The 25,425-nt window shown below is 45.6% G+C and overlaps 1 protein-coding gene across 2 annotated transcripts in view; it reads left to right on the forward strand.

Annotated features, from left to right (window-relative positions):
• The first annotated feature begins 814 nt into the window (after positions 1-814).
• Positions 815-25,425, forward strand: part of tmem201 (transmembrane protein 201) — a 41,823-nt gene continuing 17,212 nt past the window's right edge. For both annotated transcript variants that reach the window (XM_006642096.3, XM_015337028.2), the window contains exons 1-7: positions 815-1,069; positions 4,445-4,565; positions 5,954-6,148; positions 8,618-8,797; positions 9,613-9,959; positions 10,803-11,006; positions 20,825-21,051. In XM_006642096.3, coding sequence (XP_006642159.2) covers positions 960-1,069; positions 4,445-4,565; positions 5,954-6,148; positions 8,618-8,797; positions 9,613-9,959; positions 10,803-11,006; positions 20,825-21,051 — 1,384 coding nt within the window. In that variant the 5' untranslated portion in view covers positions 815-959. The remainder of the gene's footprint in view (positions 1,070-4,444; positions 4,566-5,953; positions 6,149-8,617; positions 8,798-9,612; positions 9,960-10,802; positions 11,007-20,824; positions 21,052-25,425) is intronic.

The following is a 25,425-nucleotide window of genomic DNA, read 5'->3' on the forward strand; positions in this document are numbered from 1 at the left end:
GTGAGTCAGGGTTTTCAGCTGTTGAAAAACAGCGCGGGCATAAGCTGTGCACAGCTTTAATTATTGATCTCTTTGTCACCCTTTCTCGATTTCCATCCCAGCGGGATAGGATTTCCCAGAGGCAAGCCCGGGTATGTCACTAAAGGTAAGCAGCGTATGTTTATGTGCCGTTTCTGCAAACGCAAAGGTTCACATGTCACAGGCTGGACGATCTGTTTAAAAGTAAAAGTAAGCCAAGAAAATCGAAGTCATTTAAAACATTAAAAAGTGTAGAGGTTCGATTCCTCCTCTATTCCTTTATTCCAAATACAAACAGCGGTATATACATACAAAGTTTAGGTGGGTAGCTGCGTCAGCATGCGTAGGCTGCAAAGGAACAAGTAATAGGTTTATTCCATGCTGAAAAAAAGAAGAAAGAGAACACAACGTTTCGGCCGTGGAGCCTTCTTCAGGTGAAGAAGGCTCCACGGCCGAAACGTTGTGTTCTCTTTCTTCTTTTTTTCAGCATGGAATAAACCTATTACTTGTTCCATATACATATGTCTCAACATGACACAACAGGGTAGCAACAAGAGAATGAAACGGGGGGGGGACATTTTGTCCTTAGTACAGAGGTTATGTGGTGTTTAGGGGTGACATTAAAAAAGTTCATATGCTAAAATGCTTCTGTAGCCCAGCGCACCCGGCCAGGTGACAGATGTGCTGCAGTTGCGCGGTCCGTCCTGCGAGCCGGAAGTCGCGCTCCGCGGCGCGGGGGCCGGGCCAAGAAGGCGCGTGGGACGAGCCCCGCTCTCTGATTGGCTGCCTGCCCGGGTTCGCCAGGCGGGGCTCGGGGATGGCAGCTTGGAGGTTATAGAACGGCGCGCGCTGGCTCGCGTCCCCTGGCTTCGCCCGCAACCGAGACGGACGGCAGGCGTGCGCGGACACCCCCCTCCCCCAAAAAAACGAGCCGGAGGACCATGGAGGTTTTCGGTCAGATGCTAGCGGAGTACCCCCAGCTTACCCTCGCCGGGGGAGTCGGAGCGACTGCCTGCGCTGCTGGGGCAGTGGTTTACAGGATTGCAACGAGGTTTGTGGAGCGCTGTAACAATAGGCCCTATTGCGCCGGGGGCTGTAGTGGAGGGGTTCTGCGGGACACTGCGCCTGGCGCTGGCGGCGTGTTCTTTCACAAGCCCGCCCCCCCTCTCCCCTCGGTTGGGTTTGGGCATTTTTGCAGTAGTTGTGGTCTGTTAAGAGTCAGCTGTTGGCCGCGGTGTTTGTGGCACAGCCTTCCTGTTGCGATTTAACAGTGTTGAGTGCATGGGTGATTCTGTAGCATAGAGTTATCATGCCGTGTAGTATAAGGTGGTAATAATATTGTAGGTCGAAGTCAGGGTAAATGGTTCCCGTTTCTTGTCTTCTCTTAATCTTACATCTTAAAATAAAAAAGCACGTTCAGGAGCATCTGATTCTTCTAATTCTTCCGTGTTGGGTGCAGTACCGTACTCGATCCTTCTCGTTCTGGCGCCTGCAGATAAGATGCTCCGGGGGGGCGAGAAGGTTCATTAACAAAACAAAGCGCTGTCATTTTTCACCTTGCCTCATGACCTGGTTCCGCTCTGTGATCTAGAGCGCGAGGTGTGGCCTTGAACGAGCCCCCCCCTCCCCGCCAACATCTGGAGCAAAGCGAGTACAGATGTGCACAGCTGTGATCAGCCCGCGAGCGGCGGCACAAAGGCATCGCCTCGCGTTCGCTCCGTCGCTGTCCCGCTCTCGAGCTGCCCAGGGCTGGGCGACACGTCGCGTGGGGGGGTATATCATAAGTTTCAAACTTTATGTTGAAGAGGAATCTCTCGGCTCTGGCTGTTGCTAACCTTCTTAATAATAATGCTCACTGCCATTGAGCCGGTGACGCGCGTCTTTGTATACCGTGTCAAATGTTGCTCGAAGCTGTTGAGAGTTTGAAATAATTTTAAAGACAAATCATCTTTGATTAGTAGAGGACAGTCGGGGCAACTGCTTCAGACAGATGGTCCCATCGCACCGAGGAGTAGCAGCTGCGGCAAATGTATGATCTGCCCCCCCCATATACAGCTGCTCCAGACTTTGAGTTTGGCTGGGTGTCACCCAAACAGCCGGTGACACCGTAATAATCGAATCGCACGTTTCTTCCAAAATGCTTAGATTTGTATCCTTACACGAGCGTGGGAACTCTTCCTCGCTGTTTGTCGCGACCTGTAGGACGGGTAACATTTTGTTTTTTTTTTGATAAATCGCCTTTGCTAGCGTCCCGTTTTCGGCACGGGTTCCAAACGCGCGTCAGCTGGTCTCGGTCTGTGACCGTGACGGGACGACATTGATCTCCACGGACAGCGAGCAGCTGCTGGCGGGGCAGAGCCTGCAGTAGTCGGATTGCGGTTGGGTGGCGATGGCCAGAGCTACAGTATGTGTTTCACGCTGCTGTGCCGGCGGCACACAATGCAAAATGAAGAGCGCAATAAGTGCATTTGGGCGGGGGGGAGGGTTCTGCCTGTCCTACATTTATTGTAGTCTGACGAACGGCGAAAGAGTGAAGCAAATGTTATGATGTTTTTGTTTTTATCCTGATGTGCGGTGTGTAGCAGGGGTCAGTGCTCTGGACCTCTGACTGCGGGGTTGCTGGTTCAGATCCCAGGGGGGCTGTAGCAACTGCTGCCGAGGCTTATAAGTAAAAGGAAATTGATCACGTTCACCACTGTACGTCGCTTTGTATACAAGCTTCAGCCAAACCCGGATTAAAGAATCTAAGTGATTCACCTCAGCATTCGTCATGCACATCCATCCACATACTCCAGCTGAATGAAAGGAAAGGTCCCTCCGACATCCACTGTGTCCCCCCCCGTTGCTCTAATGGGTTTGAAGGACAGGTGACGCGCTTTGCACAATCCAGGGATGCAGGGCGTCTCATGGGGCTTCAGATAACACCCCCAGCGTGTCGGTAGTGAGCCATGAGATCTGAGTGTTCTGTTCTCCCTTTGTGTGCTGTTGAGACCCACGTGCGCCGTGAGCTGCACAAATGAGACACCATATGGTGTCATTCCCACCCGCCTTGCTTCACCTCAATAAGGTTTAAGAACAACATTATAAGGATTAAGGAAGCACTCCGGAGACTAATGCACAAGTGCACTTCACCCGCCCTGAACCGTGCCTCTCAGATCGCTTCGGCTGTCTCGTTTAAAAAATAAAGTCTGTTGCCCCTTCTGAAACGAATGCTTGTTTTGCCTGTGTGCCTATTTTGTATTTGACCGAAACGCCCGTGTTTGCGGTGTTTGTGTGAAGGGTGCAGTGTAGTATCGGTTAGGATGCAGAGACGTGCACAGCTGAGTCTCTTCGCAGGCTGCGCTCCGAGAGGGCTGTAAGGATGGGATGGGTCTGTGTCCGTCGGTGTTCCCCTCGAGCCAGGGAGAAGGCGGCTGACCCAGCCCAGCTCCAGCTGTGTGTGTTTTCTGGCAGGTCTGAGGGGGAGACCAGTGGCGTTCATGCACATCATTCAGCAGTGGGCTTCCGAATGCAGCTCTGTGCAGTGAGAGACTCGGCAGAAGTGTTAACAGTTTCAAGCAAGAGTTTCGGAACTGCCCTGATATATTCATTTCTCATTTTTCTAATCTTGTTCTCATTTTACTCCCGATGGAGTCCTGTGTGTTGTAAACTCACTGCTAAATCGGCACTCAAACATGGCAGTAGCAAACACTTTCATCGTTTCATTGACACAGCTTATAACAAAGGTGACGTACATTTAAGTGTTGAAAACCCTTATATTCATTTAGTGAGCAGGGCACAATGCACTTACCTGCTGTGAACTGATGTATTTAGCTGATGCTTTTAGCCCAAGGGACTTGCATTGTACCCATTGATACAGCTAAGTATTTAACTGGAACAATTCAGGTGAAGCACTTTGCTCAGGGCTACCACAGCAGTGTTTCGATTGGGATTTGAACCCACGACCTCCCAGCTACCTGTCTCGAGACCTGACCACTGCTCCACACTGCTGCCAACTCAGTGATATTCCCAGAATAAAGAAAGAAGCGGTAGACAGACTTTACGTCATATTTGCACAAGGGAGGCTGCTTAATAGAAAGGGACAGCGAAAATGAACCTGTTAGAAAAGTTAACTGCTGTCGTTACTGGTGTTCAGTAAGTGAGAAAATGCAGACTGGGGCGTTTTGGAACAGCAGTACTGTTCCCAGAGATGAAGCACTCAAAAAGACAGAATGGTCTTGGTTTTTACTGCTGTCTGTTGCTAATGGATGTCGAACACCAGACCTGCAGCTCTGTCTAATGCTGGAGCAGAATACTGTCAGGGGTTGTGTTTGCAGACCAGAACTCCAGTCGCAGAAAACCGTTTTGAAAGCATGGCTCATCTCCTGTTCACGGGGGGTGTGTTCACCTGCGGATTTAGTTTGTTCTTTGCTGTTTCCCCCCCCAGGAAGAAGCCCACACACGTCCAGGTTAACTGCTGGTTCTGCAGCCAGGACTCTGTCGTTCCGTATGGGAACAGGAACTGCTGGGATTGCCCCAACTGTGAGCAGTACAACGGATTCCAGGAGGTAATGTGCTTGGGAAGTCTTTCTACGGTCTGATTGCTTCATAGCATTCTTGATAATGTTCAGTACATTAAAATCATAAAATGCGAATGGTACTGTTGATGGTTTTAATTTTAATCTCGTGCAAAGATTTTTTTGTTGTCCTCGGCCTATGTAGCATTTCCCTGCTTTATTTCTTTTTTTACTGTCATATTAAATTTTAAGCAATGGTGAGATTGTGCTAAGGAGCTAAAGGCAGTAGTAGTCATTAGGAGAGTCAGCATCTCTTCATTGGGCACACAAATCCAAAACCACCGGGGGAAAAAAACGACATTGAAGGCAAATGAGTTTCTTTTGAGCCTTATTCTTAAGGAGCGGCATTGCCACCCTGTGGCTCGATCTTGTTAAGTCCCGGACGCTAGGCAGGACTCCTGGGATGGGAAATAGCTGAGGAAGACCGGGGGGTTACTGTGAGCGATGCAGGTGGACCAGTAGGTGGTGGTCTTCTGTGCTGGTCCGGAGTTTCCAAGCCAGTACCTTTGCACGGTGACCAGGGACTGTGCTGTGGGAGGTGCCAACCTCCAGATGAGATTTCTGACTGTCCTCACTATTCGAAAATCATATATAAACAAATGGCAAATATGAAGATGCCATGGTTCTAGAGAAGTGGCATTAACCTTGGTGCTGTGGAACTGGCTCAGTTCCACCTTGGGCTTGTAGAGTCAGGCCTCCCTGTAGCTCCCCTTTGTTTCAGCTGTTGAAGTCATTTCTGTCCACGTCTCTATCTGATCAGCAGTGCCGCACAGCAGCCAGGGGGCCTGTCTACAGTCATGGAGGAGGCAGGGAAAACATTGTGCGTTAATAGATGTTAGTCATATCACTCTGTCGAGCCCTTTGTTCTGCAGCACGCAGCTCCGTGGTGTGAAAAGGTGACGTTTTGTGTAGAGGAAACCAGGGTACGGAGGCTGTGACCAGCCAGGAGGGGGTGCCAGCCATACTGTAAATTCAGACCATGATGGTGCAAAGATAAATGCCGAAGAAAAGGATGTGATCGTCTATCCATCCATCCCTTTCCTAACCACTTTCTCCCATTCGGGGTCACGTGGGGCTGGAGTCTATCCCAGCAAGCAGCAAGCACACCCTGGAGGGCACCCACACTCCCACCAGGGCAAGTTTCAACCTCCAGGCAGCCAGTTAACCTGCAAGTATAAATTTGCACTGGGGCAGGAACCCCATGTGACCACAGGGGGAACATACAAACTCCACACAGACAGCACCTGAGGAATTGAACCCAGGACCCCAGAGCTGTGAGGCAGTAAAGCCAACCACTGTGCCGCCCTGTCACCTGTGTGGGATTATCCTGTGGTTAAAATGTTGCCTTTTGTTTTGCCCTGTGTGTGTCTGTGCTTCAGAATGGTGACTACAACAAGCCCATCCCTGCGCAGTATATGGAGCATCTGAACCACGGCGTGTCTGCCGGCCTGCCTGTGCCACAAACGCCAAAGACTCTTCAGTTCGTTAACTGTCAGATGTTACTGTGCAAGAAATGCAATAATAACCAGACTCTGAAGATCAAACAGCTGGCTTCATTTGCACCAAGAGAAGAGGTATGTGGCTATTTTTCTTGAAAAGGGACAGGTTGTTTGTATGTATGCGAGTGTGTACTGTGGGCATGAATTGTCACACTGCTAAAATGTAATGTTGCAGTTGTGCAGCAGGGGGGCGCTATGCTCCCATGTTTTTGGCCCATAAGTAAGATCCGGCACAGTTTAGCAAAATTATCATTTTCGTCATATACCTATGGGAACATATTTGATTTAATGTGTGTATGCTGTTGTATAAATCCATGTTCGGAATAATTTAGCATAATTAGGTGTTTTATTATTTTTGGGTTTAGTTGATCTTTATCTGTAGTGGAGTGAAAGAAGATATTCTAATCCAAAAACATAAGAGATTTAAGTATGCAGAAAAAGACACATATACGGTTGTACACACCTTTGTTATAGGATAACATTTTGGTTTTTTTTTTTAGAATAAGAAGGAAATGCAGTCAAACGTTATATTTCTTTGAGGAAAGCAATGAAAATCTCCATATAAATGCATTCAAATCCCATGTAAATCACATGAGAAAATAGAATGCATGGGCATAGGCTTTTGAAGGGTCAAAGTCAGACATTGTCATAGGGACAGCTGTAAGCATGCTTGTTTTCACAAGACACAAGCTAAAAGCAGGCTTTCAAAAGAGACGCTGTACAATAGGACATGCTATGCACATAGCATACAGTATCTATCCATAGTGTGTCCTGCTATGTAATGCAAAGGAACAAGTGATAGGTTTATTCCATGCTTAGAAGAGAGAAAACACAATGTTTCGGCTGTGGAGCCTTCTTCAGGTGTGAGAAAGACAGGGCAGGCAGCAAAGATTAAGTAACACAGGAGAACAAAAGCTGGGAGAGAGGAGGGGGCGGGAGTGGCAGAGAGGTCACTCAGGAAGTGCAGAGTGGAGAGGGGTGAAGAAAGGTGTGAAGTCAGAACCTGCATGAGAATAGAGAAGATTACATGAAAATAAGTCGGTCATTTCAAGTTGTGCTTTCCAGTTCAATGTTTTTTTTTGTGGATTCATGATGAACTTAAACTTTTTCATCTTCTGTCACTTGTGTAATAACTTTTAATTGAAATGCAGTGAATCCGCGGTTTTTCCCCATGTCTGAAGAGGTTCGGTTTGGAGGTTTTTTTTTAAAATGATATCTGTACGAACAGCTGCCCTTGTGTAACTTTAGCCATCAACCGCCTGGGGCAGAATCTTCCTCCGACATTCAACATTTCGGCAGACGAAGCCCACAGACATTCATCATTGCCGCATCCAGCTCAGGCTGTGTTTTGACAAGTTAATTTTGACACATTGTCTTGGGTGTTTGCTGCTCCGGAGGCTCGTCTCCTGGGGCGCTGTGTTTGAAGTGGGGCCAGCCGTTCAGGGGCTCTCCACCGGAGAGCGCGCGCTTGAAAAGACAGGCCGGCATGAGCTAATAGGTGGGGTGGCTCTGTGCCCTTCGGAGCGCTGGAGATCTTTGTTTTTTGGATCCCAAAGTAGTTTTTCCAGTAGTTTCTGGTTTGCGCCTGCAGGTATAATGCTTTCACAATGTAGCGCCTTCTACTGACATCCAGAAAGGAGGGTGAACGTGGGTGACTGACCTTTCCCATTTAACACCTCGAGAGCAGTTTGCGGAGGTTTTGTGCGAAAGCACTCCTCTAGTATTTTCTATTTTTTTTATTGGTACTAATTTATTTTCTTCTATGTCTTTCGAAGTTTGATAGCCGGCTTTTTGCCTGAACTGCTCCACTCGTGACTCGCTGGAGATGCACCGGTTGAGCAGTCCTGGGGTATTTCTGGGCTGCGTGTGCGCTAGTGATGTTCAGTGCTGACAGCAGCCTTGTGATAAATGGGCTTCGTATGAGACGTAGGAATTGCCGGGCATCTAAAGTCCTGGCAGGACATGATCAGCTGGACGCCTGCTCACCTGTTGCATGTGAGCTGCCAGAGTGTGCATACGGTACGATATCAGGAAGTAACCAAAGCAAACTACGGCCTAGGAGAAAAGGAGAGAGCCGCCTTTTTGGTGGCCGGGCCAGGGATCGTAGCTTCAGAACAGGAACCGGATGGGAGCCCCGATGAGTGCCAGGGGGCCCGTCCGAATTCGGGCCGTTCGGCGCCTTCGGGGCATCCGATACCACAGGGTACTGACACATCAGAGGCTGGCATTGATGTTCGTGAACGTCAGCTCATTCAGAAGCAGTTTGCGGGTGTACGTTCTTTACACCCTTTAAAGAAATAGGTTTTTTTATTAGTAACCCCTTAATTACTGTATACAAGTCAAGGTACGCGTATTCTGCACTGGAGTCTTATTTTCCTGGTTTATAGGGACAGGAAGGTGTGCTTGTGTGTTTTGTTCCTCTGAGATGTACCTCTGATTAAGAGGGCAGGCGCTGGGGGAAGCCGAGGAGGGTGCATTGTCTCCTTAAAAAGAAAGCGGCACGTCGTCGTTCCTAATTCGTCTTGCTCCGCGTGTCTCGCTCAGGAGAAGTACGACGAGGAGATTGAGGTCTATCGGCACCACATAGAGCAGACGTACAAGCTGTGCCGCCCATGCCAGACAGCTGTGGAGTACTACATCAAGCACCAGAACCGCCAGCTCCGAGCCCTGCTCTTCAGCCACCAGCTGAGGCGCGGCAGAGACGCGGACAAGGCCTTCGTGCAGGTGAGTGCCCTGCTGGCTCGGCCCCGAGCCCGTGTGCTGATGGGGGGGCGCAGCCGCAGTGGTCTGGCACTGAGAAACCTCCGCGCAGCCGCTCTTCAGACGGAGCTCCAGCCTGAGCCAGAGGCGTGTGTTGAGGGAGCCGTGATTCGCTGTGTCCTGCCTCAGCTCACGCAGGTGTGTGCATGTAGGACATCTCCCTGGGAGGTGGTGGGTCCAGATCCCAGGAGAGTCGCTGCTGGTGTGGCTTTGAGCAGCGGACTTCACCTGAATTGCTCCAGTAAAATACCCAGCTCTGTAAATGGTGCAAATGTAGTGCAAAGTCCCTTTGGTTAAAAGTGTCAGGCAAATAAATCCCTATACAGCAAGTAAGTTCCTCGCTCATTCAATGAATGTAAGGGTTTCCAACCATAAAGAGGCCTTTTTTCTGTGCGTCGCACCTTCAGACACATAAATTCGTTCATAGCATAGTAAGGGCATAAGAATGAGTGCAAATGTAAGTTTTGCGCAGGACAAATCAGAAATTGTATGAATATGGTAGAAAACAGGACTTTGCACACATGCTTTGGAAGTGCTGGAATTTAAAAACGTGTAAGAACAGGAAAAATGAGACAATTATTCATATTAAAGCTGTGACATTCAATTTCCTTGTCATATCTTGGACGCTGTTGCTCAAAACCTCGGTGAAATCATTAGAAGAGTATATGTATGCCAAGGATAAAATTGCTAATTGAAGCTGCAAAAAAAAGGATAGAAATAAAAAGATGGGCATGTTTAAAGTGTAATGTATTGAATGAGGAAATTGCTTTGCTCTCCAGAACTCCTACAGTTTTTCCACTCCTGCTCGTGTGATCCTCCTGCGGGTCCTGGCGTTCCTGGCCTGTGCTTTCCTGGTGGCGCTGGTGACCTGCGGCTCCAGAGACCCCTTCCTCGCCGCCGGTGCTCCTGAGGCTCCGGTCCGGCCCCTGGCCAGCAACACCAGCGCGCCGGGGAATGGCAGTGCTGGGAGCGCGGGGATCTGGCCCGAACTCCTCAGCCTGTTTCCCAGGGAGGTCCTGGAGACGCTGCAGGCCGCGTGGGACTATGGGAGAAGCCATCAGCTGGCAGTGGTGTGCACGGGCTTGCTCGCCTGCATCATGGCCGTGTTCATGGCTGGGCGCATCAGGTGACTTGTCCCCTTTTAAGTGCATTTGGTTAAATTCAGTACATTGCTGTATGTGAATTGAGGGTTTTTTTTTACCTGGTTGAATAAGGATACTCTGTTGCAACAATACTCTTTGAAATATAGGTCATGGCATTTTTCCCACATACGTTGTGGACCTCCAGTCAGTGCTGAGCTCCCAGTACTGGGCTGTGGCGCCAGTGACGAGGTCAAAGACAAGTGGCTGTAAGGTGGCCAGGTCGAAGGAGTCCGCCCTCGCTTCCTCAGTCTCCCGTGTGCAGTCACAGGGTTTACAGCCCCCTGAAAAACACAGCTGGAATTTCCAGAATGGCAGAACATAAGAAAAACTAGCTAGCCCCCAGTTTAACAGAAGCTGTTTCAGCCATGTAGACATGAATACATATAGTTCAGGTGGGTAGCTGCATCAGCATGCGTAGGCTGCAAAGGAACAAGTAATAGGTTTATTCCATGCTGGAAAAAAAGAAGAAAGAGAACACAACGTTTCGTTGCTCCACGGCCGAAACGTTGTGTTCTCTTTCTTCTTTTTTTCAGCATGGAATAAACCTATTACTTGTTCCTTTGCATGAATACATATATATATACACTGTGTATTAGAAAAAAAGGTTTTAGAATAAAAAATACTTGGATCAAACTTTGTTTTACAAGAAAGCTTATATTGCTGAAGTGTTTAGATTTATATTGGAATTCATTAGTGTTCTGCAAAACATAGAATTCGTTATTCCATAGCTTATGTTGTTGTTGCCGTTCCTGGAACGTCTTGCTGTTAATGCGGTCTTTCAGTCTGGGGTGTCTGACCATGTTTTCTCCCTCTTTCCCACGCTGCAGGCTGAGGCGCATTGACGCCGTGGCCTCCGTCCTCTGGCTCCTGGTGATGGGCGTGCACGTGCTGGAGCGCTACCTCGAGACCGGCGCCCCCCGCTGGCTGGACGCGGTCAAGCTCGGCACCACCTCCCTTTGTTGCTTGGTGGGGTTCGCTGCCGCCGTGGCCACCCGCAAGTCCAGCGGCCAGAGAAGGAGCCGAGCGCGCAGGTCAGAATCTGAGCAGTGACCCTGCCGCGGGTTGTTAAAACGCACCCCCCCGAGGGCCCTAGGCGCTCTCGTGTGGATGCTGAGATCTCTGGTGCCCAGCTGTGGACACGGGCCGCCTCTCATCTCTCCTCCTTCCTCCTGCTGTTCTTTTAACGAATTACCTCCGTCCCTCCACCCCGTTGTCCTTCAGAAACTCCTTCTTTTTGAATGCCGGAGACTCGGGACGAAAAACGACTTTGCCTCGGCATCCGAAACCTTTCGCGCTGTGCCATCCATTCGTTTCTACCAAAACGGCGGCCTCCTGCAGATTTTTGTTTCTTTCACGTTGTAAACGAACAAAAAAAAAAAATCTCGGCATTCAAAAGCCATTCATTCGCATTCTTGCTTTTCAAAGGGCTTGCTTTGTGTTTTGTGTCTCTGATAAAGTGCTTTAGAAGTGACTTGCGAAACCCAGTTCCTCACCCTCTTGTCTCCTTGCTCTGTCCCCTCACAACGAGAGTAGTAAGCTGTGCTCTGAAACGAGGTGCCCAGCCGACTTTGTCACTCAGAGTAGAAAATATTTAGATTTTGGTTGAACCCGCCAATAGAGCAGCTCTTGCACCTTTTAAAACAAAAACAAATGAGTCCTGTGAAAATTCTTGGTGGTGATAAATGTCTTTTTAAAGGACAGGGTTTTAGTTTTTTTTGCACTGTCCCTGTTTTATTTCCCTAGCAATATGAATGACATGTTAAGATTGCTTTTTCTAAGCGTAAAGCTGTGATTGGGCGTTGAGGGATTCAAAGGCACATCTGAATTGTAAGGTCTGTCCATGAAGTCTTCACACAGTGGTGTGCCAAGCAGCAGATATGAGCTTGCTTGTTGATTTACCTCTCTGTCAAATGTCCTGCTGGTAAAATGACAGATATTACAATTTTGTCTGATCCTTTTCTCCAAAGCTATGTAAAAATTCTATACCAAATGCAAATTAGGAAACAGTGTAACACAAACAGTACACAAATAGGATAGGATTCCCCGAAGTATCGTGTGGTGTTGAGCACTGCTTTCCTTTAAAACTGCTTCTAAGAATTGTCCTTTTATCGTTCGCTGGATGTCGTACATATGTTCCAGGACCCAGAGTTAGAGGAGTCAGTACTGGAGAGGTGCATGCGTTGAGTGGAAAACACTTTCTGGCACTTCACTGATATGCTGTAGAAGTAATATAAATGTGTGCACTCTTGACCTCACATCACGCTTAAAATCCACGCGTTCCAGGTGTGTCTGAGCCTCGGCCTGTTTTTCATCGCAACGGGGCACTTTCCAGTCGCTGTCTTTACTGAAGAGCAGAAATGAAATCGATCGCCCGTCCGGCATTGTGTTCTTTTCCCCATTCCGTCCGCGGGACGAGCCGCAGGTCACTCGCTGCACAACCGTTTGTGGCGGAAGACGGATCCGTCAGTATCGTCCAACAAAACGCAGACCGACCGCGTTTAGCTGGCACAACGTTTAAAAATAGTTTTCTCTAGCAGCTCTCGATGACCCGTTTGCCCCTTAGGGTTGTATCCTAGCGTGTGCTCGTAGCACGATAAGAGTGCAGCACTAATTCAAGTCAATAACTTCCCTAGTATTTTATTTAAAATATAGTCTAGGTATTTTTCAGGGTGCAAACGTGGGTGTTTATAGCAATGGAGTCTCACTGAGATTTGTATTCCATGTACAGCCTGTTGTTAAAGTGTGGTTTCGTTTTTTTTTCTGGAAGGAATCCGAGCCTTGAGAATGCCGTAACCGGTAGGTGTTTTGAACGCCCTTGCTGTAAAAGGTGGAATGTTCTGAACCCTTATCTTCTCTCACATCCCCAGTGTTGTGTTTTGCTAATGGAGTGTGCAGAGTGAGAATCCTGCAGGCTCCTTCAACGTGACGCTTTCAGTGAATTTCGTCCAGTTGTGGGGGGAATCCTTTTATTTTCTCAGACGTCTTCACCTCTTTCTTAAAAACGGATCTGGAGTTTGAGGAGAACTTTTCATATCTGTTCTCTCGATAAAGTCACTGCTTTCATAGCAGGGAATAAGTCCGTTCTCTGACTGCTGCCCCTTAGAGAGTCAGAGGGTTCTGACGGATTGGATTAAATTGTAAAAGCATTTTCCTTTTTTTAACAAGCTGGGCTGTTGTTTGAAGCCAGCAAAATAGAGGATCTTTCTACCGGTCTCCGTTTAAATTTAATTTTCACTTTTTGGGCGTCATGAGCATTATTCTGTTATTATGCCAGTTTCATAAAAAAACAAGGATTTTGAAACGAGGATTTGCTCCATTGATAATCATGGCTTTTGGACGTGTCCCTATTTTACTGTTTGTTCTCCATCAGTGACGAAATCTGCTGGCTTATAAGTCAACCTGTTAAGAGAGCTGTTTTCTCCTTTTGGAGAAAGCAGTGAAAAATGAGTTATTTTTGCATTCATGTGTTTAGCTGGAAGTGACATCCACCCTGGGTTACTTGGAAGCTGGGGATGGTTAGAGAGATGTGTGATTATTTTAATTGCCAAGTATTTTGGGTGCTGCTTCCAACTGCTGTATAAGAACAAAATTGGAAGAGCTGGATGTTTTGGTTAGTAAACAAGGAAAATAGTCACTTAATCCATACTTCTGGTCTGTTGGTTAAATACAGTGCAGTAGTTCCCAGTGGATATCTGGTGAGCAGGGACTGGCCAGATGCGAGCTTAATCGTCATTTGTTGTTTTGGTAAGGTTCTGCGGCTTTCGTAGAAGTGTAGGTGTGCTGAGCTGATCACAGAGGTTAAGATGTGGTCAACACGCTTCTGTTTCGGGATTTGATGTGCACCATTTGCTGCACTAGGATGGAAAACCTTGTCGCTTGGATTCCAGGCCAGGACAGGGTCTGAACCTTCCAGGAAGTGAATTACTGACTTGTTCCTTAATTGCTTAATCAACCCAGGGCCCAGGGTTTGTATATGCATGCTGGTTAGGCTTTAATTGCACTTTAGAATCTACCACACGTCTCTTTTACTCTTTGCATGGCTGGCTGCTGCAACTAATCCCTGACCTCTTATTTTACTGTTCTGACTGTGTGCACTTGGTGTTTTTGCAATTGCAACAAAGCCAGAGTTTTGCCAAGGGTACTTATTCCTGTTTTTTTTTGTCAATTCATGACTAACATGCAAGGGACAAAGAGTCTGAGAACCTGCATGTTTTTTTTTTAAACTCGATATCAAGGAGAGAAGCCGTTTGTAAAAACCCAGTTTTGCCTCTTGGCCCCATCGTGTGGTCCTGCATAAAAGTCTGTCAATGCGTTTTCAGTTGACTCTGCAAATTCCATAACGTTTTGTATGAGAGTGATGGTAGAATAGGAAAGAATAGTGAGTAAATACACTACCAGTCCTGAACTCGGAATGATCCGTAACATGGACTACTGGAATCTTGCCAAGGCAGGATTTTGAGTTTAAAGCTAATTTACTTTCTTGGACTAGCCTACCTTAAATTGCATTTATTTATTGCCTTCAAGTACTGTGAAGTGTAACATTTGTTAATCATTTACTAGGCTTGTGCTATATGTATTATTGTGTTTTACCGATATATATTATTTTGTATTTATGCAGTGTTTTTGAAACTATTTACTCCAGTGAATGACAACAATAGTGATGTGAATGATGAACTACAGTTTGATTTTTTCTGATAACAGGTATTGTACGGTGTGTGTTGAGGGAGTCCTGTGTTCTCTCTAGCCTCACTCAGAAGCGTGTTTTTCTGCGTTGCATGATCAGGAGTGTGATTTTTAGAGGACTTTCCCTCTTCTCGACAAAGGGCTACACATGCTGTAGCTCTGATTATTTCAAGCGTTCTGCTTAGCACTGCATGGGCCCGATATTCACAGAAATGTTCTCAGGACCTTTTCTCTTCAGAGTAAATCAGACAAAGTGAAGTATAGTAAACATTGCTAAACCTAGTGTGTATCAGTATTTTACAATCTATTCTTTCTCTTTTGTTTGAGATTGCCAGTGAATTTCAATTATGTGTAACTGAAAGGTTGCATCAGGTATTTTAACGAAATCCTGTTGCAACAGTTAGTTGAAGAGTTTTTTGAGTTATATGTACACAAATAAGCATGTCGCTGAACACTGTCAGAATTTGCATAAACAAAACTCAAAGCTCCAAAATCTGCACTATTTTAGCCAGTCATTCCAGCTCCTTGTTCTTCCGCGTGACGCTCAGTACTGGTCTGTTGTTCACTGCTCAAGAACGTTCAAGCGAAGATGGGTCAATGCAGTGCTGCCAACCTCATGGTAGCTGAGTCTAGAGAGAACACTAGAGAGGCTTTTCTTCACTTCACTGAATTGTCTTTGAATTTATAATAGAATAGCTCACATAAGGAGATGCTGAGCTTTTTTTAATCCAAAACGGAAATGTAGCCAAAAGATTTTGTACAATAACATACAATAACACTATGGGCATAGTTTATGTAGGGTGGAGGACTACCTCTGATGTGGTGCTAGGGGGCGATGTTCATTAGGTAACTACATGCTTTAACAGGACAAAAAGAGCCACCAGTCTTGAAGGTGCCGTGACCCTTACTAATAAACAGTGCCACCTAGTGGCAGTCCAGAGTTAGTCCTCCACCCTGCCTGTACTGGAGGACTGGATTCCTGCTGGTTGTCGAGAGAAACAAAGGGGGAGATCTGACTACGTTTACAAGTAATTATCCCAGTTAAGGAATTAACATCAGGGCTGGAATAAAAGCCAGAAAACCTCCAGAGAATATAGGAGCGGAGTCAGTCTTCCCCAATTTAAACATTTTTTTTGTATCCGTTATTAGGTTTGTGTAATCATTTTTTGTTAACATTATCATAACTGTACTATTTATTATGTATAATTGTTCAATTTTAACTACAAATATAGTGTTCTGGGTTTTTGGTGTTTATTTCAGAGCGACATATCTCCCTCTGAAAGACACTTGGCAGCTATTGCATCTTCACTACGTTGTAAAACGTACTCATTGCCCTCTATCGTGTTTAGCATCATTAAGCAGATCGGTCAAATATTCCGATTTTGGTCGTGGTACAGCACATCCCCATCGTTCCTAAAACACGGGAGGCATGTCTTTTTCAGCAGCCGATATAGACTGCGTCCGTTCCAGGATGCCAGAGAGGCCCTGGGGTTAGTAAGCAGCTCCTGCCCTAGGCTCTGCTGGAGGGATTGATGAGGCCGAGCACTCAGCACCTCAGGACTTCTCACGTTATTAGCACGTTCTTTGTTTTTTACCTGGAAAATCACGTCTTCCAATAGTAAATTTAAACAGATGCTGCACAACAATGAGCACCTATTACTCGGAACACTATCAGAACAGTCCAGTATTCACTGATGAGGAATATTCACTGTATTATGAATACAGTACAATAAGACTGTGCTGTGCTGAGGTCTGCCTGTATTTTACACCACTTCTCTGTACAGTGAACACTTTTTATGGGCACAGATTACATCACAAAACACTGCTAATTAACCATAGTTTAATCTGTACTATTCAGTTAAACCTTGGAATGAACTTATTAGAAAATATATGGTGTTCAGATAGAATTAGTTTTTGTTACATTGTGTCATGGGGATCCAGTCGTGTTGCGACTCATTGTTTGAACATGAGATGGATGGTGTTGACCTCGGAATACAGTAGTGTTATAGGTGTTAACATCTCGCTAAGAAGAACAAAACAAAAATGAAAACATACAGTGTCTTAGAACTGAAGTAGATTAAAATAAATATTAATATAACTTAAATATAAATTTGTCGTGCCTATACTTGCAGAATTACTGGGAGAACATTTCAGGTCCCTAGTGATGCACTGTTCATAACTATGTGTATTTTGAAAGGATCCATCTCTTACCCCAGAATCAAAAAATCTAATACATGTTCTTTCTTAAAGTTGATTTACCTCGGAATGTGGGAGAAATTGAATGAATGGCACTTAGCTACAGGCTACTCAACATTTAATCGTGACAATAGTTAATGATAATTGGAATCATTGGAATAAAAAATGTACCAATTAAATTGCATTTAATAGATGGAAAAATAACTTTATATTGAAATGTAGAGTTAAGTGAATATAACATACCTACAAACACAATGAAATATTTTCATTGTAAAGCTCCATTGCATTAAATTTACCTGAGCTTGTCTGTATTTTTTAAAATTTGATATTCTACAGAAAGTGCACACATGTTTTTAAGTACTGCATCTTAAGATTGGTGTTTATTTTCTGATTTATTTTCTGAATAAATGCTCTGTATTTTGACATCTGCTATCTGGATCCCTTAAATAAACTACTGTGGAAAAGTGTATCTGTTTTGTGTTTTAATAATTGTGCCTTGTAGGCTTGTTAGCCATGAAATCAGCCAATGGCATGCCCGGTTTTCTCCTTAAAGAAACTCTGGTTGGAACAGTTTTAGTTCCCAAGGTAAAAACAGTTGGTCAGAAACTCTTTATCTACCCCACGAGCCATGATGAAATGAAGTCCAGGGACTCCCAGTTTTATATCGAGGACTGAACTTTCCTTATTGTCGCGTAGTGCCCTAGAGTGACACAGGCGTCATTTTGAAAAACAATTGGATGTCGCTTGTATTGAAAAGGACTGGGGAAAGAAAGCGTTGTCACTAAACTTAGCTCCTGATTTTAACCACTGAGTTCAATTCATTGTATTCATCGATTCCCAACATTTTGCTTTAATTCAACTAAATAATCGCCAACATCTTTTTAAACGTTATTGTGCGTGCTAGTACAGTAAGTAATGCTTCCAGAGCCAATAGCCAAGTTCATTTGTGGCCTGCCAGTCCTTGTGTCTAATCCTAAGGCAAACTGCCTTGATGGCAAATGACAGTCTTTTTAAACCTTTCCTAAACTCATTTTGTAATGGGATTTTTGGTGTTTTTTGTCTTCAGAGTTAAGGTGCTTATTTTCTCAAGCACAAGTACGAAAGCTCAGTGTGTGCCATTTGCTTGCCTGTGGTGGATCTTCCACTCATGCACCTTGTGCACTTGGGTCCCACGAGTGGTGAACGTGTGCGCAGTCCCACTGCGGATTTGCTTAGCCCATGTGAAGACCTGTGTGTGTGTGTGAGGGGTGGAAGCGCTGCAGAAGCGGGGTTTTCATTGTGAGTTAAAGGATTCATTTAAACTTGCAAACAGGAAATGGCAGCTGGCATGGCTGTGCTTGGGAGTTCTGGAAGGGAGCTCCAAAGGGCTCGCCTCAGCGAAAGATGCCAATCAGCCGTTACATTGAGATCACCGTAACGCTGCATTGTGGCTCCCTGAGTTCACTCCCAGTGCACTGCCAGTCTACTGTGTGCTAACTGACAGCTGCATATATTCACCCAGTATTCCCTGTGATTTCAGAGCTTCTGCAAAAAAGGCTGTTGCCTTAAGCCTGGTACGTGATTCATAGTGTTTTTGCCGAAACGCAGGGTTCACTTAGGCTTGAATAGCCTGTGAGAAAAGGCGTTTTAATGTAGTATTGACGTTCATACAAGCGTGTCTGCACATTTAAAGGTAACAGCGTTCATCAAAGCCACCCGCGTAGCCTGGGTTCCTCTCTTTTTTGTGGGAGTGCTTTATAACAAGGCAGTGCCGTTTTGTGACCGTATCTAGCGTTGGTCCAGGAGGGATGCCGTTTCCTCGCATCGCCAGGCTGCGCCCAGTAGTGCATTAGCCCAGATCCGTTTGCAATGCCACACGCTGGGACTGGCCTCCCGCCCAGGGCGTAGCCTGCCTTGTGCCCGTTGCTTGCTGGTATAGGCTGCGGCTCCCCTGCAGCCCTGAAGTGGAAGAAACCATGAGAAACCGGGTGGGTAAATGGAAGAACGGCCGTACCTTTCAGAAATAACTGCATTGCGTCAGGCATTGCCTTTTGGTTTTAAATGTGCTTGCTAACTTCTCCCTGAAGGGGGTGGAGGTGCTGGATTGATTTGAAGTGGTCCTCATGCCTGCACAGTTTCGGTGCTGCACAAATGTGTTTTTGTATTCTGCCAGCAGAGGGCAAGCTGGAGTTTTCTTCAGTTCCTCCTGTTCGCTTCCTCGAGCCATTTTCTCCCTTTTAAATCCTTAAACTGAAATCTCATTGCATGTTGGCCAAAAGCTAGGTTATAACTGCGCACGCAGCAGATTGCACACAACAGATACTTACCAAATTTTTTTTTTTTTACTTTTATGCAGATGTTGAAATTAATTTATTAAAAAATCATTTATCAACATTTCTTTAAAAACTTCATTTCAAATTCCTAAGAAAGATTAAGTGAATAATGGAAAGATTTTATCTGGTGGTAGGTTTCAAGTGTATGTGCAGTCTCATTTCTAAGATTATTTTCGCGCATGCAGTACTTCCTTGAATACTGAACTTCCTGCTTTATAGAAAAAGAAACTTGGAGTTCCGTGTTATTCCAAACCGCAGTCCCCGGTTAATCTCCAGTTGTTAGTCAGCTTTGCCCACTGAGGCACTGATTCCACTGAGGTGCAGCCCCACTGCACCGCAGCTCAGGAGGAGTAAGAAACTGCTTCTCCAGTGGCCTTAACGAGACAGTGGGTCAATACCCCTGCTCTGTTGAAAAGGGCTGTGGCATGTTTGTGGTTTCATTTATCAGAAGGATGGCGCCTCGTACATCTCATTGTCCCCAGTCACTATCCTGCGGTATTGGATTGGAGAATCTGATTGAGAGCGAAGAGCGCCTCCTACTGGTCCACCGACACCCCAGTGGTAACGTCTCTGCCATGCATGCAGCAGTCCCCCAGCCTCCCCGCCTTGCGCCCATGGGCAACGCGAGGGGCCGTTGCACCCTTCACTGGTTGAACACGGAGCTGCCGGGACCCCAGGGCGATATACACCAGCGCTTGTGGAGCCCCAGCCCGCCGCTGTGCTGTGGGCACGGGGATGTGCAAGAGGAGACTGCTGTGCAGCTGGACCTGCGCGCTGAGCAAACCTCCCCAGAGCCCCTGCGAGTTCTGCTGGTCAGCAGGTTCACTGATGCTTGAGAACAGCCCTGCGGAAAATTCACACGATTAAGAGGAGACGGCCCGCATGTTTATAAGGACTTCGTTTTCTCAGTGTGTACGAGTGTAATTTGCGCACACTTAGTGTACACTTGAAGTGTCACTGCATTGCCACAAGTAACACTTGACTAGTTTAAGATCTGTTTTATTGATGTAACACTGGCAATGAGCCTATAAATGTGAAACGTCTCGTTCCTGACTGTAAGCACTAACCCGTTTGTGGATACATTTCTTGGAAGTGTCAGTGCTGCTGTTCTTAGTTTCACTTTAACGCTGAGGCAAGCTCCAGCTGCATGCTTGCTGCTCTCCTGAGAAATGAAAGGGAATGCTCTTTAAAGTTGCCTTTGTTCAGGTTGTTTTTGTTTTTGAGGAGGGCTGTTGGTGCCATAAGTGAGTTGGGGGGGAGAAAGCAGTTTAAAACAAGATAAATAATGGTGAAGTAGGTCTTTCCGTTGTGGTTTTTCCCTGGGGTGGGATGGCGTGGTACAACGTTCAAGGTTTTGTAGGAGGAGTCTGCAGCTGGATGATGGTTGTCAAAGACAGAGGCATCCAACGCCAGGACAGGAGGGCCGCTGTCCAGCATGTTTTAGTAGGTCTCGCGTCACCCAGAGGGCCAAGAAAAGCTGTTAAACTGCTGCACTTCAGCTAGTTGGTAATTCATTTGGCTCGGGAAGCGCAGAGCTCAAATTTAAACCTGCGGACACAGCAGCCCCCCCAGTCCAGCACTGCAGTGGGGCTCCCCTGTTCTCATGTGTGCCACACCTTTAAAGACACAGCAGGCTCCAATCTGCTCTCCCCCCACAGGTACCTGTCTGGTGGATCAGTTCACCCCCTCTACGGCGGTGATGCCAGCCTGCTTTCTCCAGCGCTCTCGGGCTCCTCGGCGTTCGTCCCCACACCCCCCCCAAACCTGTCCCGGCTCATCAGCCACCAGCTCGCCCACCGAGCCCGCAGGCCGTCCCCTTCCTCTCTGCCGGGCCGCCTGAATCGAGCCCTGTCCCTGGGCACCATCCCCTCCCTCACTAGGACAGGTGAGTACACTGCTCTTGCGCCCATCTCCTTTCCCTGTTCTTAACCACGCCGCTGAGTTGACATTCAATGGTGTACGAGGTTTGCTCGCAGCCTGCTGGTGTCCTTTTGCTTAACCGGGTCGCTCGCTGCGCGGTGCACAAGCCCAGCCTGCCAGGCGCGGCGATCCTTCGTTCTTTTTCTCGGATGTTTTATCAAAGTTTGCTGGACTCGGGATGTGTGGCTATGCCACTAGCATGTCTTCGGCGTACCCCCAATTGTTAGGAAGCAGAAAGGCTTCCTGAGAAATACACAGCTCTTCCGGTTCAGTGCAGCTGTTTCGGTTTGTGTAGTGGTTTCATTGCTTGTTACACAAACACAGTTCTTTTAAAAGCTGGTTGCTTAGTTGGGCGTTATCGTGGTTGTTTGGATGATGATGTAAGGTTAGTTTGTTAGTATGTCTAGTGTTCTTGTCCACAGTCTTGCCACATTTAGATGCATGTAGGTTCTTCACCTTTTTGGGAGTATCCAGCAGTATCACAAAATGAAAAACATCCTTGTTTATTGAGACTTTGTACCAGTGTGGGCTCTAGGAGGTGGGTGAGGCCATTTGATTGACACCTGCTGAACAGCTGTATTGTGAAAAGTGGCTTTCGAAGTCTGCAAATTATAGATTGCGCTGACGGTGCGTTAAGTTAACGTGACGGAGAAAAATTACTGGAAATTTTGCAGTTCTGTAGAAGACGGCGATTGATTGTTGTTAAGTGTTTGGAAAGGTTGTGCGGTGTGATTCCAGTTCAAGCACGTCAAGACCAACAGAAATACTGTATTGGCTTCTTGTTTTAGTGATTGCAGGGTTTATGAAACTGATTATAGGTTAATATGTATACTACATGATATTAGGTGCAGTTGCAAAACAAAGGTTTTACTGTGCAATGGAAAATTAATCAGTGTTAAAACTTGTAAATACTACAGTAAATAGAGATGTAAATAGAGATGTAATGCTGGGCATAGTGCTATTAGTTTCTCCTTTTTGTATTATTTAACTCATAAACTGGTTTTTGCAATTTTTGCATACAACCTACTGTTTTTTTTCCAATTTGTGTTCTGGATTTTTTTCTGCTGTGAACTCCATGAAGAAAATGAGATGGGATGAGGGTCTCTCTGGCTTACGTGCTCAAATTCAGTAGCTTTGTTTGGAAGAACGCTTGCATTTTCATCTAAGCATTTTGTCTTTGAAGCCCTGAATATAAATTGTCAAAGTGCGGCAAAGTGCAGGCTGCTTTCGTTGAGAAACTTTAAGACAATCTACATTTGTGTGTGACCAAGAGCAAAAGCAAAGGCGTTTCTGGTTCAACTTCTCGAACTGCAATGAGTTTCATCGTGTTTTTTTATCAGCCTTTTGGGCACTTGGCCAAAATCGTTTTAAAATGGAGATGGAAAGGTCCGTGTGCTGTCATGTGGAACCTGCAAAGTGGTGCATTCTGGGAAGAAGCTCTGCCTGCACGGGTCAGGAGTTTTGTGTGCTGAACTGGGAACTGATTGCACATGTCATTCTCGGCAGGAAAGCAAGGAGAAGCCTGGCAGAAGCCTGAATTTCAAGAATAGTTTGGCATTGAGGCAAAGTTAGATAGTGAAGGTGGGTAAGTGGTTCTGTGGAAGCCAACGAAGCCAGGACTCGGAAAAAACTATTCTTGTAGGTGACAAGACTTTCAATAACCTGTACTGAAATATCAACTTTTTCACTGCTACAGAGGGACTAGCAGGAAAATTAGAAATGAAGATAAAATATTAATACAGCTCCAAGCATGAAGACTGTCTACAGTTTCTACATCTCAGTTTTAATGTGCAGTAAGCTACATTTGTAATGACCTTTAGAAAATCAAATCAGGTTTTGCAGAGTTCCGAGTTGGGAATTCCCAGGGAAACTGAAACCAGTCCCTTTGCCCAGTCCTGTCCTCTTTTGTGTTTGCTGGAAGGGGAGGAAAAATCTGCAGATTCAGTATGGGGCCAATATGTGTGATAAAAACAATCTTGTGGAGAATCGACTGGAGCTGTTAGTTCATGAGTGCCTTCTTATTGGTGCGGTTTTCGGGAAAGTTGTGCAAGTAAGCAATAAACTGAAACTTCAGTGACCCCGCAGATCATGCAAAACATTAAACATCGCCTTCCCAGCAGATGCTTTTGAAGAACCTTGCTTTAGTCAGCCCTGTGAATGCAGGAGTAGAGCTGGAACCATGGTTCTGGGTTCGAGGTGTCGAGGAAAGTCCGCCAAGCCTGAACGGTCATCCCAGTTGTCCAGAAAGAGAAGCTTTTGTGTGTCTACAAAGCAGAATTAGAAGACCTAGATAAGGGCTTCTTATCAGTTCTATCTAATACTTGAACTGTGTAGCATCTGCCTGCCAGTTCTCGCTCTTTTTGCAGCTCGACGATGAACCACGTCTTCTGGTCAGAGGTGACAAATTCCAGCTTGATCATCATGCATGAGAAAGTAGACGGGGTTTCAGCCACCTAATAAAAATGTAATTTCTCCTCTGGTTTATGACTGATTGCAGAAGGACCTTGTTTTTGTTCCTTGTGACAGCGGCTTTGCGGTATATTTGAAGGACTGCACAAGAATCCTGTTTTAGACTGAAGATGCGCTGACTGTAGCTTTTCAGCTTGTCGAAAAATTCACCTGCATTTAAACGAAATAAAATACCGAAAGTCGAATGCCACCCTCCATGTTTGAAGCAGGGCTGACCAAATCGATTTCGTGAGCGCCAGCATATCATCTTGTCCCAGCTTGATCAATGACTCAGTTATTTACGTAATTGGATAAAATATTCAAACCCTTTTTGTCCCAGTCTGGTGTCATTCTGTGACAAGTCAGCCAAGGGGGCATGTTCTACTTATAAACTGCACTATAGGTCACTGTCAATTCTGAAGCACAAGTACAATGCAGTACATTATAGCCTAGTGCCAGTACTGAATGACTGCTTTACAGTACATTTTACACATTATATAATGGTCACAGATGGTGTTCAGGGTATTTTATTGTTTGGATAGAAAAAGTTTTTTTTTGCATTTGTTTTCACATCTATTCTTTTTTTTGTGACTGAGTCCTTCACTAACTTTATATCCTAACTGCAGTATTTTGGCTGTTAAGTATCAGTTTAGATCTCCAGATGAAAAGTATCTGGGGGTTGGGGTGTCATTGTGAAAATCACTACTGTGTACCCATGGGTGGAGCACAGTCAATTCTGAGCACGTTGTTTGAGACAAGACAACAAAATGCTACCTTTTATTTAATATGTATTTCCAGCTTCTTACGAATGGGTTTTTGTTAAGGATTATTGTAGATTTTTTCATTCGCACTCGCTCAGTTTTGCACGCAGATTTGGAATGAGTCCATTTTTTAAAGCTTGTGGAGATGTACAGAAACAGACACAGAAAACATATACCAGAGGTCGAAAAGAGGTCAACACCTTGGAAAACAAGAGAGAAAACTCGAGAGGTTTTTTTTTTGTTCAATTGTTTGAAATTGCGATGGCCGATTGAGAAAGACACTAAAATTTGTATTTTTTGTGTGTTGCAAGACGTGCAGAAGTTGATGGGGGAGGCAGCCGAAAGGAAGAGAAACTTTGTTGTGCGTCCGCACAAAAAATCATTTCCGCGTTATTTTTCCAGGAGCTGGGATTCTGTGTCATAAACCGAGTCATAAGGAAGATCCGTGTCTTCTGCTAGAATAGAAAAGCAACTGTTTGAGATGGGGTTTCCTTCATGAAGGCAGAACTGCTTTTAAAAATGGTTTAGAAAAAGGATTAAAGAGAGTGATAAATATATGGTCTGTGCAATAAAGAATATTTGTCTTGCCTACCATTTAATTAAAGGTTATGTTACATGATAAAAACTAAAGCTTGTGTACTGTCTAGAATAAAGTAGTGCCAATGATAATTATTAAACCATTGCACATGCAATAAAACACCATTGTAATTGCACAGTATTGCCAACATAATTACCCATTTTACCCCCATGCCCCTTATTACTGGTGCTGCTGTTTACATACTTGACTTTTTCACTAATTTTTACATAAAAGTGAACCAGCGAGAGTATTTTTTGCATATGACAACATCAACACATGAAGCTGAGGAGAGAGATAAACGCCCTGCTGGGGCCACAGTCAGCTGTTTCTGTAATAAATACTGAGAAAACCTAAATGCAGCAATGGTCTTCATTCTGCGAACTTGCTCTTTGTTTTTGACAATACTTTCTGTCTTTTCTTCCACGATTCAAACCTGTGTCTTGCACTAGCTTGAAATTTCTAGGATTTCGTAGATGGACTTTAATTCTGTTGTAGTACTAATATGCCGTTTAAATTCCCATGCATTTTCTGGGTGTTCTTTTTTTATACCAAG

The sequence above is a fragment of the Lepisosteus oculatus genome, chromosome 25 (assembly GCF_040954835.1).
Source record: "Lepisosteus oculatus isolate fLepOcu1 chromosome 25, fLepOcu1.hap2, whole genome shotgun sequence".
Lineage (NCBI taxonomy): Eukaryota > Metazoa > Chordata > Actinopteri > Semionotiformes > Lepisosteidae > Lepisosteus > Lepisosteus oculatus.